Source organism: Phaethon lepturus, unplaced genomic scaffold (assembly GCF_000687285.1).
Source record: "Phaethon lepturus isolate BGI_N335 unplaced genomic scaffold, ASM68728v1 scaffold11020, whole genome shotgun sequence".
Taxonomy (NCBI): Eukaryota; Metazoa; Chordata; class Aves; order Phaethontiformes; family Phaethontidae; genus Phaethon; species Phaethon lepturus.
In genome coordinates this window covers 136,440-152,475 of record NW_010514080.1, presented here as the reverse complement: position 1 = coordinate 152,475, position 16,036 = coordinate 136,440, and the positions used below count along the sequence as shown (strand labels likewise).

Below are 16,036 nucleotides of genomic sequence, written 5' to 3'. Positions count from 1 at the left end.
GGGGTTGTTGTGGCCAATGCAATGTTGTGGGTCCTGGTGGGCAACAAGCTGACCATTAGCCAGTAATGCAGCTCATGGCAAAGAAGGGCAGGAGCATCCTGTGCTGCTTTAGGAAGAGCATTTCCAGCAGGTTGAGGAGGTGATCCTTCCACTCTGCTCAGCCCTGATGAGGTCATATCTGGAGGACTGTGTCCAGTTCTGAGCTCCCCAGTGTGAAAAAGACAGGGACATGCATGAGCGAGTACAGGAAATGGACCGCTAAGATGGTTAAGTGGCTGGCACATCTGTGCCAGAAGTTGGGAGAGCTGGGATTGCTCAGTCTGAGGGGAAGGGAAGGCTCAGGCGGGGTCTTACCAATTTATGTAAATACCTGATGGAAGAAGATAGAGTGAAGAACAGGGAGCGAGCCTCCTCTTAGTAGTGCCCACTAGCAGGACAAGAGGTAACAGACACAAATTGAAAAGCATGAAATTTTATCTGAACACAAGAAAGCATATTTTTCACTGAGGGTAGTCAAACACTGGAATAGATTGCCCAGAGAGGTGGTGTAGTTTCTGTCTATGAGTATACTGGAAATTTTTATGACATGGTCCTGGGAAACCTGCTCTAGTTAGCCCTGCTTGAGCAGGGGATTAGACTTAGGTGACCTCAACAGGTCCCCTCCAACCTTAAAAATCTCTGTGATTCTGTAATGTATTTAAAAAAAAAAAAAAAAAAAAAAATCCCCACACACAAGCACACCCGCCCAAAAAGGAAACAAAAAGAAATAAAGAAAAACAAAATCAAACAAAAAAAAATCCCCAATGTTCAGACACACTTCCAGTTTTAAATTAACTGTACTTTATTAAATCAGATGTCTTTAAAAACACAGTTTTACTAGAGCTGTATTTTTTTTCTGTAGATGTTTCCTGATGTTGAAATGATAACTAATAGAAAAGATACCATTTATGTATCTGTGTCATATCTGGAAGATAGTTAGGTAGCCTGCTATAAAAACAGAGTTGCAGTGATTAAAATCCTTTTCCGTACTTGGTTTGTCACAACGCTTCCTATTTCTGTCATTAGATCATTTCTCTAAATTAAATCTCCTTTACTGAAATGAAAATATATTGGGTTTTTTCTATCAATTGTAGATATGAAGAACTGATACATTCTTCTACTATGCAGTGTTGTTCTATGTGTCTGAAAACTCTTATAGTCTCTCATTCTTATCTCTTTGAGACAAAACAGCTCTAATCTGGTTTGTTTGGTGTCGTCCCGTCCCCCCCCCCCCCCCCCCCCCGGTAGATTATGAGGGTTTTTAGACTTCATTGCTCTTTTCTGAACTTTGCCAAATGATCTTTGGGGCTGGATGTTCAAAACTGGATGTATGCACTTCTGCTGAGGCCTTTGTGAAGGTGGTTAGGCTGAGAGAATGTGTTTGTGAGGGCTGATAGTCTTGTTTATACCTCCTTGGGTAAATCTTCACGTGCTGGAAATCTGCTTCACATTGGCCTGATGTTGCTGATACAGACTGAGATAGTAATTCTCTGTAATGCCTAGGTCTTTTTCTGTATGGTTGTTAGATAGTTTTTCTTTTTTTTCCTGCTTTTATGGATTTTGATAGCTCCATGTAGTAGTCATTACAGCTTTCAGTCCTAATTCTTTTCAAAATATTTGTCTAGTTCTGAATTTTAGTGCTTACTAACATTTTATTTTAATACCAGGGTTTCTTACACTTAAAAAAGGAGCTCAGCTAATAAAGACAGTGAGAAAGAAAATATTTTGCATATTTTACTTGATTCTCATTTAAATTGGTGTAATTTAGACCAATTCATTGATCAAAGCTTGTAATTATCAAAGGATTTATACAGATACAAATGAAATCATAATCTGATCCCAAATCTGTATGTGATTTAAATGGCCAGTATGATAACAGTAATCTCTTTTCAGCAGTTGCTATAGTAACTTCAGTAGTGCTTTTTTAGTTAGTCTGAAATATTTTCAATTATGAATAGAATACACAACATGTTAGTAAATATATATGAGCAAAAACTTAAGCACAAACTTAACTACCATTTAAAACAGTATGTCTAGTATTGAAGTCAGATTTAAAAAAAAGTGTCTTCAATTTTTAATTTTAGTGCATGGACGATAACAGTTTTGTTCTCCAGTCACGTTGCAGACTAGGTTGCTTCATAAGTATTATGAGACTTGGAATGCCTTTCTGCTCAGATTATTAATTAATCTTTACTTACAGTGTTCTTGCACCCTCCACACAAAACTCTCATGAAGGGTTCATGTGTTATTGATACCACACTCACTCCGTGTTGTTTTCAATAGGAAGAATAGGTAGAAAGGTCAAAGATAAAAGCTACTGAAATGTCAAGGATAAGCCTGCAAGACGTCCTTTCATTTTAAATACCGTTTCCAGATATATGTTAAACTTTAAAAAAGAGACTGGGGATGGCTGAGTACGTGGAAAATAGTTTAAGATTATTTTTAACCCAGCATTTGAAACTGTGTATAGTAGCTGATGTGTATAGTAGCTCTTGAGTAGATGAAGATTAGAAAGATTGGTTAATAGTAGATCTTGTTATTAGCATAAAAGGAGCAGAACATATATACTTACTAGAGCTGCAACAGCAAGCCAATAGTATTTACATAATTTCTGTGCTTTCAGTCTTCATCTTTCCCATGGTATTTGGTAGCTAGCAAAAACATGTTTGTGGGATACCTTGTTCATTCCTGAATACCAGATTTTTTTTTTGTCAGTTTTACACTGTGTTGCATATTTCATTTTTTGACACCTACAATTTCATGGTAAGTAAACAGCAGATCTATATGTGGCCATTGACAGTAATGTGCATCATTTTAGAAGCATTTTATAACCTGCCCAAATCCCTGCTCACTGTGGTATAATATTTTGGATATGCACTTAGTAATTCGCATCTGTTCCCTTTGCTGTTTTCTTTTGTTTATATGCACTTCAGTTTGCAAACCTCATCACATTGGTGAAATGGGATGGAGGATGTTTTTTCTTTAAGCAAATAGCAACATTGTAAAATGCTGCTACCTTTTATCACCTAGTAGTTAATAGAACAAGATCTCCATGTTGACACCAGTATGATAGGAGAATCTTTACTATGTATTGTTTAATTTATGATTGAAGTACTGCAATATTTTTAGTTGACTGGTTTGCTGAACAATTTTTATATCATGGTGATTCTATAGACAGGATAACCATACCAACTGAATCACCAGGGAATATGTTTTAATGTATTTTTTTCAGCTGTTTTTCTCTGATTATTTTCTTAGGAAAAAAACTCTCTTTTTTTCATTTCTCCCCAGTCAATCATAGTTGTCCTGATGATCAGTTTAAGTGCCAAAATAATCGCTGCATTCCCAAGAGGTGGCTTTGTGATGGAGCTAATGATTGTGGTAATAATGAAGATGAATCAAATAAAACCTGTGCAGGTAAGATTTTACTTGGTTGTGCATACAAGTTCTCTAACTCCAGTTCCATAAACAGTTCAAGACTGCCCTGAAGTGAACTGAATCAGTCTGCTACTAGTAATCTGATTATTGCCATTTTAAATTAATTCAGATTTTGATGCCACTAAGGCTGGAATATAAATTATATTTTACTTAATCCTTACGCTTGACTGAGCTTTCCAAAGTAATTCAGCCCTTAATCTATCCATATGGGTTGACTGTCAAAGTACTGCGTAGGTACAAACTTGTCCCTACTAAATCTTTTTGGCAGTTAGAATTTTGTTTGTTAACGTGCTGTGATGAGTGCCATGTCACTAGTAAATTTTATTTTATGCTGACAAAAGCATAATTAGTTATCCAGTTTCCCCTTGGTAGCTTGAAACTGTTTTCATTTGTAAGTTATTAACTACATAGTGGCTTTTTAAGGAAATACCAAGATGAAGATTGTTAATACTTATTACACTGCAATAAATCATGGAGTTCCAAATCTGTCCTTTGCTTGTATGGAAGTGATGTTCAGTGCTAGTCTGTAGAGTACCCTAAACAATAATTAAATATCTGATGTACAAAATATCAGGCATCAATAAGCTGATGACTATTTTAAACTGAAATGCAGTGATAGACAGCTTACATTGTATATTAAAATATTCCCTGGACTTATTTTCCTGAATTTAAATTTTCATGTGTATAAGAACCTGTTCTGGCTGTTACTTGTGCGGTTTGGCTAAAAGCAGCCTAGCACAAATGCAGACCTATAGTGTCCATATTGCCTCTACAGTATTATTGCAGATTGTAATGCATCTTGATATCCTTTGATATTCAACTTTTTGCCTGTAGGATAAGAGGCTGATTTGAAGACCATGTTTTGCATCCGTATGTCATTTGGCTGTGGGTTGAATTTTGTATTGGTTTTCGTTCTGTTCCTGCGGTGGCAAACACTATTTATGTTTAAAAAAGTACTACTTTGAAATATTTTAAACTTCTATTCCTCTGTTGTATTTTGGCCTATTTCTGCGAAGAAAAAGGAAAATGGTGTATAGCAAATGAGGAATTTTTTTTTATTATTATTGGGGTTTCTAACGTATCAATCATTTTTTTAACATGTGGAATCGCCTATAGATGAACTCTAGAAGCCTAAATTTGGAATCAAAATCTGTGTCGCTATCACTGGTATTGTAGTTGTGTTATGTTTTGAATAAACAAAATTTTAAGTAATGTCAGCTTTATATGTTATATTTTTATTGAAGTTTTACTGTTCATCAGCTTTCAAAGTAATTTATGTAGTTACATAGCATGATTCCTTTCAGTGATCTTTATATCTCCAGAAGACAAACATACATCATTTCCTTTAATGGATCATTACAGTTGCGTATTTGTAAAGGCAAAGATTCTAAGAACAGTGAGGCCACGCACATCACACGTGCTATATTACCATTTTTCTCTGTAAATAAGAATCTCACTAGATCATTGTTTATGTTATGAAATACAACTTGTTAATATTCCGACTCGGTTAGATGTTCTTATGGCCTCATTTTTGTTTATTTCAACTCTAGTAACAATGTTATTTTATCAAACATTAATGCTGTTCTACTACATAGTTTTGCATAATTACCTATAAAATTTCATGTTCTCATATGTTGAAGAAACCACTAAGAATTCTACATAACAGAGGTAGAACACAGTCCTGCAGCTGACCTCAATTTTCTCTGAAATCAAAGGAGGTGAATGATGTTTAGTCAGATCAGGTAAAATGTGCAGAAGGCCAGGAGATGCCCTCTAGACCTGCAACTTCTACATACAGATATGAACCAAGAGACCTAACAGATTTAGTCCATTTCCCATGCATTTTTGGAGTGTTTTGTCTTGACAGCAAGAACATGTCAGGTTGACCAATTTTCTTGTGGGAATGGACGCTGTATTCCAACATCATGGCTGTGTGACAGGGAGGATGACTGTGGAGATGAAACTGATGAAATGACATCCTGTGGTAAGTAAATTTTCTTTTTGGGAAAAAAGTAAAAATACTCTATAAAAAGTTAAATGTATGAGGGTCTCTTTGCATGTGAACTGACAATAGAAAAAGTATGAGGGGCAGTTTTGTTTCTATATGAGCTGATAATATTTTATCTGAAATGGCAAATATAATTTATTTGATTAATAAACAAACCCAAAGTAAACACTGCATTTTCTATTAATGAGTTTTTAAGTACAATACCAAACATGCAGATCATGTACAATACCAAACATGCAGCAGTTTCTAAATTGCATCCCCTTGTCAAGTGCTGTTACCCTCAAAAATTATTTATTTCAGCCACATGCCTCTTCACATGGGCCCCCTCACCATATTGTAGATGTCAATAAAATCAGACTGTTTCAAGTTGGAACAGAAGGATATTTTGATGTTGTATTTTGCAGAAAAAATTAGTCTTTCTTGGTTGTATCATGAGAGAGTATCAGCAGCTCTGCTGACTACTGCTTTACTGAGATATTGCAAAGAGAGGTGCACTTTGTCTCATCAGCTGCTTCCAAACAATTAAGGTTTTTACAGCTCAGCATGACTGCCTTCATCTGTTTGGCAGGTCACAGGTAACTGCTGTGATTCTGAGAGTAAAAGGGTCGATCAGCTGTCTGCAAAATATTGTATCAGGTTGTTCTCTGTTTACAAGGTAATATTTGTGATATTATTTGACTTACTAATATGAATTAGTGAGTCAAATACTAATATGAATTAATAAGTGTGTCGCAATGTAATAGGATGTGTTTCTGAAATGACTTCAAGAGTTTTCAGGAAAGAATGCTGCCTGATTATTTTAGTAGCATCAACCATCTAACCATGAAGTGACAGGTTGCACACAAAAAAAATAAAAGCTGAAGTGTACTTGTTAGGATACTTAGTATAGGTAGACCTGTATTTTTCTCAGATATAGCTGATATTCTAACTTGATTCACTGTTACAAAAATACATTCTTTCTTCATCAAAATCAAACTATGAAAGCAATGTAGTTGATAAAAACATTACCTTTTCTTTGCTTTTTTGAAACTTCTTACTGCTGTAAACTTTTTCAGTAGAGTTATTGGAGTTCTATTACTGAAAACAGCTTTTCTGCAAAGATCTCAATTCCTACAAAGCACTTGCAGTGGAGAACGAGAAAAACAGAAAGAAAATGCATAAATGAAAGTCATAGGCTGACACCATGATGCCTCGTGTTACATAAACATACATCTCCAGGACCTCAAGTACTAGAGAATTTTAAAGGCGGCAACCGTGTAGGATCCAATCAGTAAATTCTGTTGACCATAATACCTTAAGTTTGTTCAATTTTTAACTATTAATGACTGGCAACCAGCTAATACCCATTAGTTGAGTTTACATTGTTACTTTTTAAGTCCGTGTGTAATTCTGAGCATCTTCTATAACTGCATTCAAGATTTTTACGTGTAGACAGTTGTTATGTTTCCTGGAATATTCACTTGCTTTCTCTTACTACTTTCTTCCTCTCTCTTTTAATACTGATATAAACCAGAAAAAAGAAAGCTAATGTTATATTGGCAGTAATTGATATCTGATCAGTTACTTGAAAATAGATGATGTTTGATAAAATCTAAATCAAAATAAAGTGAGTGAAAATGAGCATATTAAGGTAGACCTTTTAATTGCCATGTTTCAAATTGGGTAAATTGTTGCATACTGAGGTAGAATAGCTCATCCCACTGGGCTCACTGTATTTTACAATCTCTGAAATGATAACAGTCTATCTAATGGTACAGTGCGGCACTTTGTACTGTAATAGTTTATCTGACTAGCTGTACCTTGTGTTCTTAGACACTCTATCAATATACAGATACTAATGTCACCTTTTTAATTTCTTCCCATGTGTCTTGTATGGTGTCCTTTCAGTTGATCTGGAATATTTCTTCAGATCATTTAATCAGCATTTATTTCACCTGCTGTTTTTCAGTTTGGCCAAACTTCACACAGGTTTCATGTTTTAGAATCTTGTTTATCCTTGAGCACTGTGTGTGTGCAAATATGTAAATTTTTCATTTTTTCATTCTGCTTTATAATTTGACAGCTAATAAGCACTTTAATGGCATTTATTTAGCTATTCTATTTATTGTTACGTATTTTCTTCTATAAAGCAGTTTAAAATTCTCTTGTATTCACAAGTTTTTGTATTGGAAGCAAAATCATGGCATGCTTTTTGTTACCATTGCAAATCATTGATTTTTTTAACTGCATCAGTCTTCGGCTATGAATAACTTTTGGCTCCTGTTGATTCAAAACCTTAAGCATACTTACATTGGTGGATATCTGGGGTGAGCAGGGTGGGAAAGATGATGTCAGTATCATAGTGTTTACACTTTTTCTTAAGATACAACCAGATTTACTAAGAAGCATGACATTTCCAAAGACAATCTCAAAAGAGATCCTCATTTTCCTACTGTTTTCTACTGCTTTCCTAAAGGAAACAAGACGTGGTTATTTTTGTGTCCATCTGTTTCTGTTCATTTTCGTACCATTTGCAGTTGGTAACAGAAGGGTAATAGTATCGAAGAACTGGAGTTTTTACAAGACTGCTGGGTAGCAGAGAGAAATGTGATTGATGTCTACACTGTGGAGAAACTTCACTGTGTTCTCAAGAGGCACCTTTCTTGCTTTCTCAGTCTGCAGAGCAATCGGCACAGGGATGGCTGTGAATCAGCTACAGAATGTGCATCTCTGCTGCAAAACAGGGAAAGGAAAGGGGTACCGGGGGGACCATAGGGACAATGAGGGGGACTGACCTCTAGGATGTGAGAGGGAGCTGTGGATGATGGTGGAGGCTGGGGCTCTGAGAAGCAAGCAGTAGAGATAGTGAAAAACATCCTTACAAAGACTGTGGTGGGCTGACAATCATGAGATGGAAGGTGGTAGGGGTGAGGATAATCACAATTTATTTTAATTAGCTTCTCTCTCTTTATACAGGTCTTGGGTAGGCAGATAAACTTAAAGAAAATAATCATGAAGTCATTCATGTATGGAAAAGGGGGAAATTACATTTAATATACAAGTTAAATTTGTAGAAAATTATTGAACAGCTATAAAGTGAAATTAAAAATTGCTTAAAAATTTGCTTGAAACATGGCTTATATAGTAGCTAAGTACCATCGTACTTGCACATCTACCTTATTTGTCTTGGAACAGTTTTTTCTTCTCACTGTAATGTTGGTTTTTATTTAAAAAAACAAAACAAAACGAACCACCTTTCTAGGAGTAATTGACAAAGTATTGTCATCAGTGTTAACTTTTCTTCCCACCCTTTTTTTTGTGTTGAAGTAGAATAATAATCACTTCAGTCTTACAATGTTCGTGGTGATTTCTAAATTTCACTATTTGATGCAGGTGGTTTGGTTTGGTGTTTCATGTGTGACTTCTTTTAAACCAAACTTTCCCTGAGCTTCTGAAAAAAAAAAAAAGAAACAAGCTTTTGAACTACCTGTGAAACATTTGCTTCACCAAAGACTGCAAGAGACAGCAAACCCAAGTCAGAAGTTCATTGACTAAATAGTTGTTTTTCCTTAAGGAAATGTTATGTTTATTCAGCATGTTTTAAAAGTTTAGAAAAACTCTTCAGTACAGACTAATTACATGGCCTGATTGTCAAAGTATTTTTCAAGTTTAGCTTTGTCAGCCCAGTTTTAACAACACTAGAACAACCCCATGTAGTTAGAGCAACCAAATAAGGAAAATACTTGGAGATTTGTTCTAAACAAAATTCAAGTTTTTCAACATAATTCAAAACTTGGGCAGTTTTGATGTGGCTGACAGGACTATGCACCATCTTGGACATTTCTTTCTGTTGCATATAGTATGTACTGTGAACTTTCTGCCTGAAATCCTTCAGTGAAGGACAAACTTGCCTTTAAGTAGCAGTTCAGGCAGATTGTTCATGTTGTCATCTTTGGTTTACACTAGGTATCAGTTACTGAGAGACACCTTACTCTCTTGATGGTCTAGGCAGAGCTCCTCCTCATTCCTTTTAAATCAAGTTACTTTCAGATTGTTTCCTATGAATGGCCAGGTTTTGTAAAGTAGATCTTGTATTTTCCAAACTGAATGGGTACAAGTAGTATTTAACATGTTAGTGGTATGAATGCACACACCTAGCTATGTCATTGCTTTCAGAAGGAAAAGTAGTCTGAAAAAACTCAAGTTGTTTTATGCAGAAGCATATTGGACAATTATAAAAGCAAATCTTTGGGTGTCTCTGAATTATATTGTTTCAGTTTTCTACTACTTTTACTGGAATACTACTTTTACTGGAATACTTGGAGGAAATTATTGTAAATTTTAATTTTGGATTTTACTATTTCCATGTACAGTAACTTTTCTTGACTATTCTTTTGCTTAACCTTCTGATTTTATAGTCTTCCATTTCCTGTCTTTTACTGTCAGTGTTACTGCAATTTTTGTAGAACTTTTTTTTATATAAACAAACATATTGAAAATATGGTTTGTATCAGTCATAAAGCTACAATTAGTCATAAATATTAGCCTGCTTAATGGCAGACAGCCCTGGTCTGATGGGAATATAGGACCATGTCATGTGATACAGAATAATGCATTTCAGTGGTCCGTGTTGAAGAAGGATAGGGTTTGGACTGGTATTTACAGTTAAAAGCCTTTTTATCCTCTCTTTTGGTGTCTCACCTTTTTCGCCTCTCCAGATTAAGTATGTGGCAGGTGCAAATCTTTGATACAATACACCTGTGTAATTTATGCACATAGGAGAGTGGAAGAATATTACTAAAGAGGATATACATTAAATAGTTTTTATTTTCTTTTGAACACTTTTGCAGAATTCCCAACATGTGAGCCACTAACTCAATTTATATGCAGAAATGGAAGATGCATTAGCAGCAAATGGCTATGTGATTCAGGCAAGTATCAAGTGTTCTATATCTGAAACAAATATGGTAGATTTACATAAACATTGCATTGATACTCTTTTCTTCTGAGATTGATATTGCCAGCTTGGCTTGTAAGTTGTCAGAGAATATAGCTGTTTGTTTTTTTTAAATACTGCCCTGATCTTAAAAGCAACAATATTGGCACATCATATAAGGAATTATGCAGTGGATATGGTAATAGTTACAAGCAGCATATTCTGTAGAATGAAGTGTGATGTAAACTTTCATTATTTAAAAAAAAGCTATGCTATCACGTATGAAAATATTCTCTACTTTTAGAAAACAGTGACCAAAATATCTGGGTTTTTTGTTGTTTGTAGGCAAGTTCAATTTAACAAATAGCACCCCTCAAGATGGCAGGACAGGAAGACTTCACAGTGTAGTAATTTCTTTTGACTGAAAGAATAGATATTTAAATGACAACTGTTTAAATTAATCTTTTCTCAGAACATGTGATCTGGGAGTGATGTCATGCCAATCCTAATAACAATGGGTTGGTTCTTCATCCACCATAGCATTTCATATTACTATTGTCGTGGTTTAGCCCCAACCGGCAACTAAGCACCACACAGCCGCTCATTCACTCCCCCTCCCACAGTGGGACAGGGGAGAGAATTAGGGAAGAAACCTCGTGGGTTGAAATAAACATGGTTTAATAGGACAGAAAGAAAGAAGGAAACAACAACGATAATACCAACAAAGGAAAGTACAAGAACAAGTGATGCCCAATACAGCAATTGCTCACCACCCAGTGATCGACAGCCCGTCCCCGAGCAGCGATTTCCGCCCCCCGGCCAGCTCCAGTTTATGTGCTGGGCATGACGTCGTATGGTAGGGAATATCTCTTTGACCAGCCTGGGTCAGCTGTCCCGGCCGTGTCCCCCCCAGCTCCCCGTGCACCCCTAGCCTGCTCGCTGGCAGGCCAGCACGAGATGCTGGACTGTCCTTGGCTGCTCAGCATCAACCCAAAACATCAGCACACTATCAACAGTTTCTCATCCCAAATCCAAAACACAGTCCCGCACCAGCTTCTGTGAAGAAAACCAGCTCTATCCTGGCTGAAACCAGGACAACTATAATTTTATGAGGCTGACAGGAATTCATAGCTGTAAATGGACAGATTCCCCAAATTATCACAGTGTGCTTACTGAAATTCTGTGCAAGGAGACCCTTTAGTGTTTACCTGACATAATTATCTTCTCCTTCCCTTGGTGATCCCATGCAAATTATGGGAATTGCCTCAGGATTGTTGTAATGACTACAACATTAGAGTAATCAGAAACTACATTCCACCGTTATTTATGTGCTGCGGTGCTTTTTCCATCTTGCGGGGTTGCAAGTGCATGGAAACAACATTTGTAATACTACTGAAAAAGAATTCTGGCATCAGGTTTTCATTTTGGTTTATACGATGCTCTTTGTGTCTGTACTTAGACAGTTGACGTAATGGATCACTGAGAATAAGGTATAACCACAGTGTTTGGAAGCCCGTGTAGTTACACATGACTGAAGAAATGAAGCAAATCTACAGCTTTCTCATGCTTGCTGGTGACTGACTGAATAACTGTAAATAGGTATTAGGGGTTAGACTATCCAAAATGATAGAGGGTTAAGTGCTGTTGGTAAATTCGAATTAAGGCATTACTTGCATTAGGAATAATTTTACCATATGCCCGTGGGCAGTAAACACACTATTTATTGCATGTTATTCTTCTCTTGAATATTTGGAAATATCTTTTTCTCATTACCTTTTTTATTCAGATTTTTTATGTTTTCAAATAATAAAAAAATAATATTTGCAGATGACGACTGTGGTGATGGAAGTGATGAAGTAGGCTGTATTCACTCATGTTCTGCTGATCAGTTCAGATGTTATAATGGTAGATGTATCCCAAGTCATTGGGCGTGTGATGGTGACAATGACTGTGGAGATTTCAGCGATGAAAGCAAAACAAACTGTAGCAAGGAAGGTTAGCAATTTTTTTCTTTCCATATTTTAATACTTATAAACACAGAGAATACCTTATTATAAATACAGAGGACCTGTCTTCAGTCAATGGAAAAGATAAAATGCTTTTAACCTTGGTAAAGGTTGGAATGGAAAAAATGTCAAGTGTAATACAATAATACAGAAGTATATCATAGAAGAAGAATGCATTTGAAAACAAGATGGGTATTATACTGAGATAAATTTTGTAGTTTACTGAATTATGCTAAACGTGATGTTTGTCCTTTTACAGAGATGCATGCTGCCTAGATAAAGAAGAGACAGTAAACAGCATTCCTTAAGTTGCCATTTATAATTTCAGGGGGTTTTATGCAGTAACACTCATTTTTGTGTGAATCCAGGATTTTAGGTTGTTTTTTTTAGTAGTGCTGCTGAAGCATAAAAATATTTTAAGAAACTACAGTCCCATTTAAATGCCATACACTGTATTTATTTGGTTGGGGACAGAAGTGGAGGAAGCTTGTAGCAAAGGATAAAGAATAGTCAGATAAGAATGGAATATTTTTCTCTCATATTTTCCTCATAGTGATTTTTCCACAACAGAGTAATTGTATAGAATTTTATTGGTTCTTTTTCATTAATTTATATTCTAAATTCAGGCTGCAGACCTCATACAAATAGATGAGTTTAGCAGAATTCTGTGCATGAGTAAAGTCCTTAATTTTTGTATATTACAAAATTTATTACTATTATTAATCTGTATCAAAATAACTTGTTTGGAACTAAACTCACTTCCTCCCTATTCATGTCCATCTCAGAGCTTAAAGTCCCGCGCTGCCTTTTTATACAACACCGTATTATGTTGGGATTTGCACCACTGTCTCTGAAATAGCACTGTTGTACAAACTGACAATAACTGTGTAAATCTACTGTGTCCTGCTTTGCTACATGATGTACACTTATCCAGCAACTTGTCTTTGCTGTTCTGCAAGAATGCAGTTTATTTAGGAAAAAAAACCACAAGGCAACTTTTAATAAAATAAACCGTATCGTTATAGATAGTGCTAATAAGAATTTGTTCAAATTGTGCTTCTTGGTACAAAGAGGAATGTGTAAGTTTAACATTATTTTGAAGTACATGTTATTTTTGTTAGTAAGTTATGAAATACAGACGTTACTCATAATGGTAATAGTTTGGGAAAAAGAGGACAAGAATGAAATCGAAAAGGACATAATCTAGAAAATACATAGGGAATTAAGTCTGTGATGAATAGTTAAAATCACATAGTTATTGTGTTTTGAAACATTCAAAACTAACTCCATAGCTGTGCTGAACTGAAGTTCATTGCTGTGGAATTCAGAAAGGCTACAACTAGTCTGCCAGTGCTGTAATAGTACAAGACAGGAAGGTGTCGGGGTCAGAACTCTTGTGTCAGAGCAGAGGTGTGACTATTCATGTTTTGTGAACTAGGAAATGGCCCTTGTTGGAAGAAAGAGGAGAATGAAGAAGGAGGAGGGAATGTAGCTTGAGGGTGAGAGACGGGGCTTACGAAACACCAGGAAAAACTTCATCAGCCTTGGCCCTCCTTACATCTCCAAATTCATTCTTGTCTGACAGCTGTGCAAAAAAAAAGTAAAATTGGTGTTTACCTTGAGCCTCTGGTGGAAGGGGAAAGTAAAGGAGTGAGCAGGGTAAGAAAGACCTTGTCTGAAGCTTGTGTTGGAGTGATGAGTTAGAAAGGAATAGTGAGTTTTGAGTGTTATACATGGGAACTCTGATTTTGGCTTTAGTTAGGACGGACAACTGGCATGGAAAAAAACTCATGTGAGCAAGTTCTTCAATGTAATTCTTATTTTTCTAAGAAACTCCCTCTCCTGGAAGATGCAACGAGAAGGAATTTCAGTGCAGTCCTGATGGGAACTGTGTTCCTGAGTTGTGGCGCTGTGATGGAGAAAAGGACTGTGAAGATGGCAGCGATGAAAAAGGGTGTAATGGAACTATACGACTATGTGATGAAAAAACAAAGTTCTCCTGCAAGAGTACAGGTATATGTTTGCAGATACGTTTTGCTCTCATTTACTTGGTGTTTGTGTGATTTGGTCACGTATCTACCATATGAATGCTGCTTTTAATGTTTAATACTACTGAGGTGATGTTACTTACTGTACTCATACCAGGAAAATAATATTAATATTCTTCCCCTAACCTGTTTTCTGATTTACAATATTAAATGAATGGGTTTTGAGATTACTTAAAGCTGAAACTGTTTGGTATGATAGTACATCAAACCAAATACTTAAATGTCGCATTTAATAGTACTTCAAAGTCCAGGTATTTTCTTCTTTTTTTTCCATCTTTGGCCCTAGAAGTAAGTTGATTGAAATGGTATAAAGTAATTAGCTAGAAGACTTCAAAGAATTTGAACTACATCATTGGAAATTCAAACAGCAATATTGGAAGAAAAAATACATTCTTTGAGAAGGCTTGAAATCAAATTTTGCTAAGTATACTTCACTAAAAGACATGAAAAGAATGTGACAATCTTAACATTGGATTATTTTGCAAAATAATGCTTAGACAGAACATTTTCTTAAGGGACAGTCCAGTTAAGGGAGAAATTAATATATGTCAGTGTTGTATTAATCTTTTTACAATTTCTTTCGAAGCTTAATGAAATATTGGGGGTAAAATAACTTAGAGGCAAAATTTAATTCAGGATATAGTAAGTAGTAATATTGCTGCCATTAGACACCTATAATTATTACAGGAAAGGAGAATCCATTCTAATGCATGTGTTATAGCTAAACATGATAAACGTGCAGTCTAGTTATGTGAGCTCTGTCCAAAAGTACTTGTGAACATATATGGATACAGTAAGATACCTTATTCAAATCTACAGTGTGAGCAGAGTTCATTTTTAATACATGAACTACTTCAGTATGTCTTAGAAATACTTGGAGGCTTGCTGCTACTTGGATTTTATAGAAATCATAATGTCTGGATAAATAAACATGGAATACTGAATTTCATCTAAACAAAACATTTCTTCTTGTTTTCCTACAGTTTCCATAAAGATGTATAGAACAAGTAGCTGTTAAATAAAATAGCTTCAATCGGTAAAAAGGGATTATTTACTTTTAAAAAGAATGGTCTGTTCACTGAAATAGACTGCTAGAAACCCTGACACAGGAAATACACTTCTTCCTGATACACTCTTTTTCCTAGTGCTTAAATAGGAAAAAAAGTCTCAAACTATGTTGCTTCGTTCTACACTTACCTATGTTTACAGTTGTGCACAAGGAAGGCAAAATCTCAGTCATTTTACTGGATGAAGGATGAAATGTGACTTCTCTAGCTGTCACATATAAATACAGGAAAAAAAATATTTTAATCAAACGTGCTAAATTCAAGGGTACATAGCTTTGTTTTAGAGGAAAATGCAGTCATGCGTATTGGTTGTGTGGAAACGTCACTTTAGGAATCACTTATGACAGTTTCATTCATAATTTTTTCTTTCACTATTTTCCTTCTATCAGTCCTGGAAGGAGCAAAACTGCTGTTCTGGAGCAGACATGTTAGTAATGCATTGGAACAGAAAACAGCAAAAGCAAATTTTTGTTTAGCTACTTTTCAGTTTAGTTCCATATAGCGGGACAAATGAC

At 35.7% G+C, this 16,036-nt stretch overlaps 1 protein-coding gene across 1 annotated transcript in view; it reads left to right on the top strand.

The window, feature by feature from the left end:
* Window positions 1-3,330: 3,330 nt before the first annotated feature.
* LOC104624574 (low-density lipoprotein receptor-related protein 1B) overlaps window positions 3,331-16,036 on the top strand; it is a gene marked incomplete at both ends in the record, with an annotated part of 148,825 nt that continues 136,119 nt past the window's right edge. The window contains 5 exons of the mRNA XM_010291978.1: window positions 3,331-3,456; window positions 5,345-5,461; window positions 10,315-10,395; window positions 12,228-12,395; window positions 14,237-14,419. Of these exons, the coding sequence (XP_010290280.1) occupies window positions 3,331-3,456; window positions 5,345-5,461; window positions 10,315-10,395; window positions 12,228-12,395; window positions 14,237-14,419 (675 nt within the window). The remainder of the gene's footprint in view (window positions 3,457-5,344; window positions 5,462-10,314; window positions 10,396-12,227; window positions 12,396-14,236; window positions 14,420-16,036) is intronic.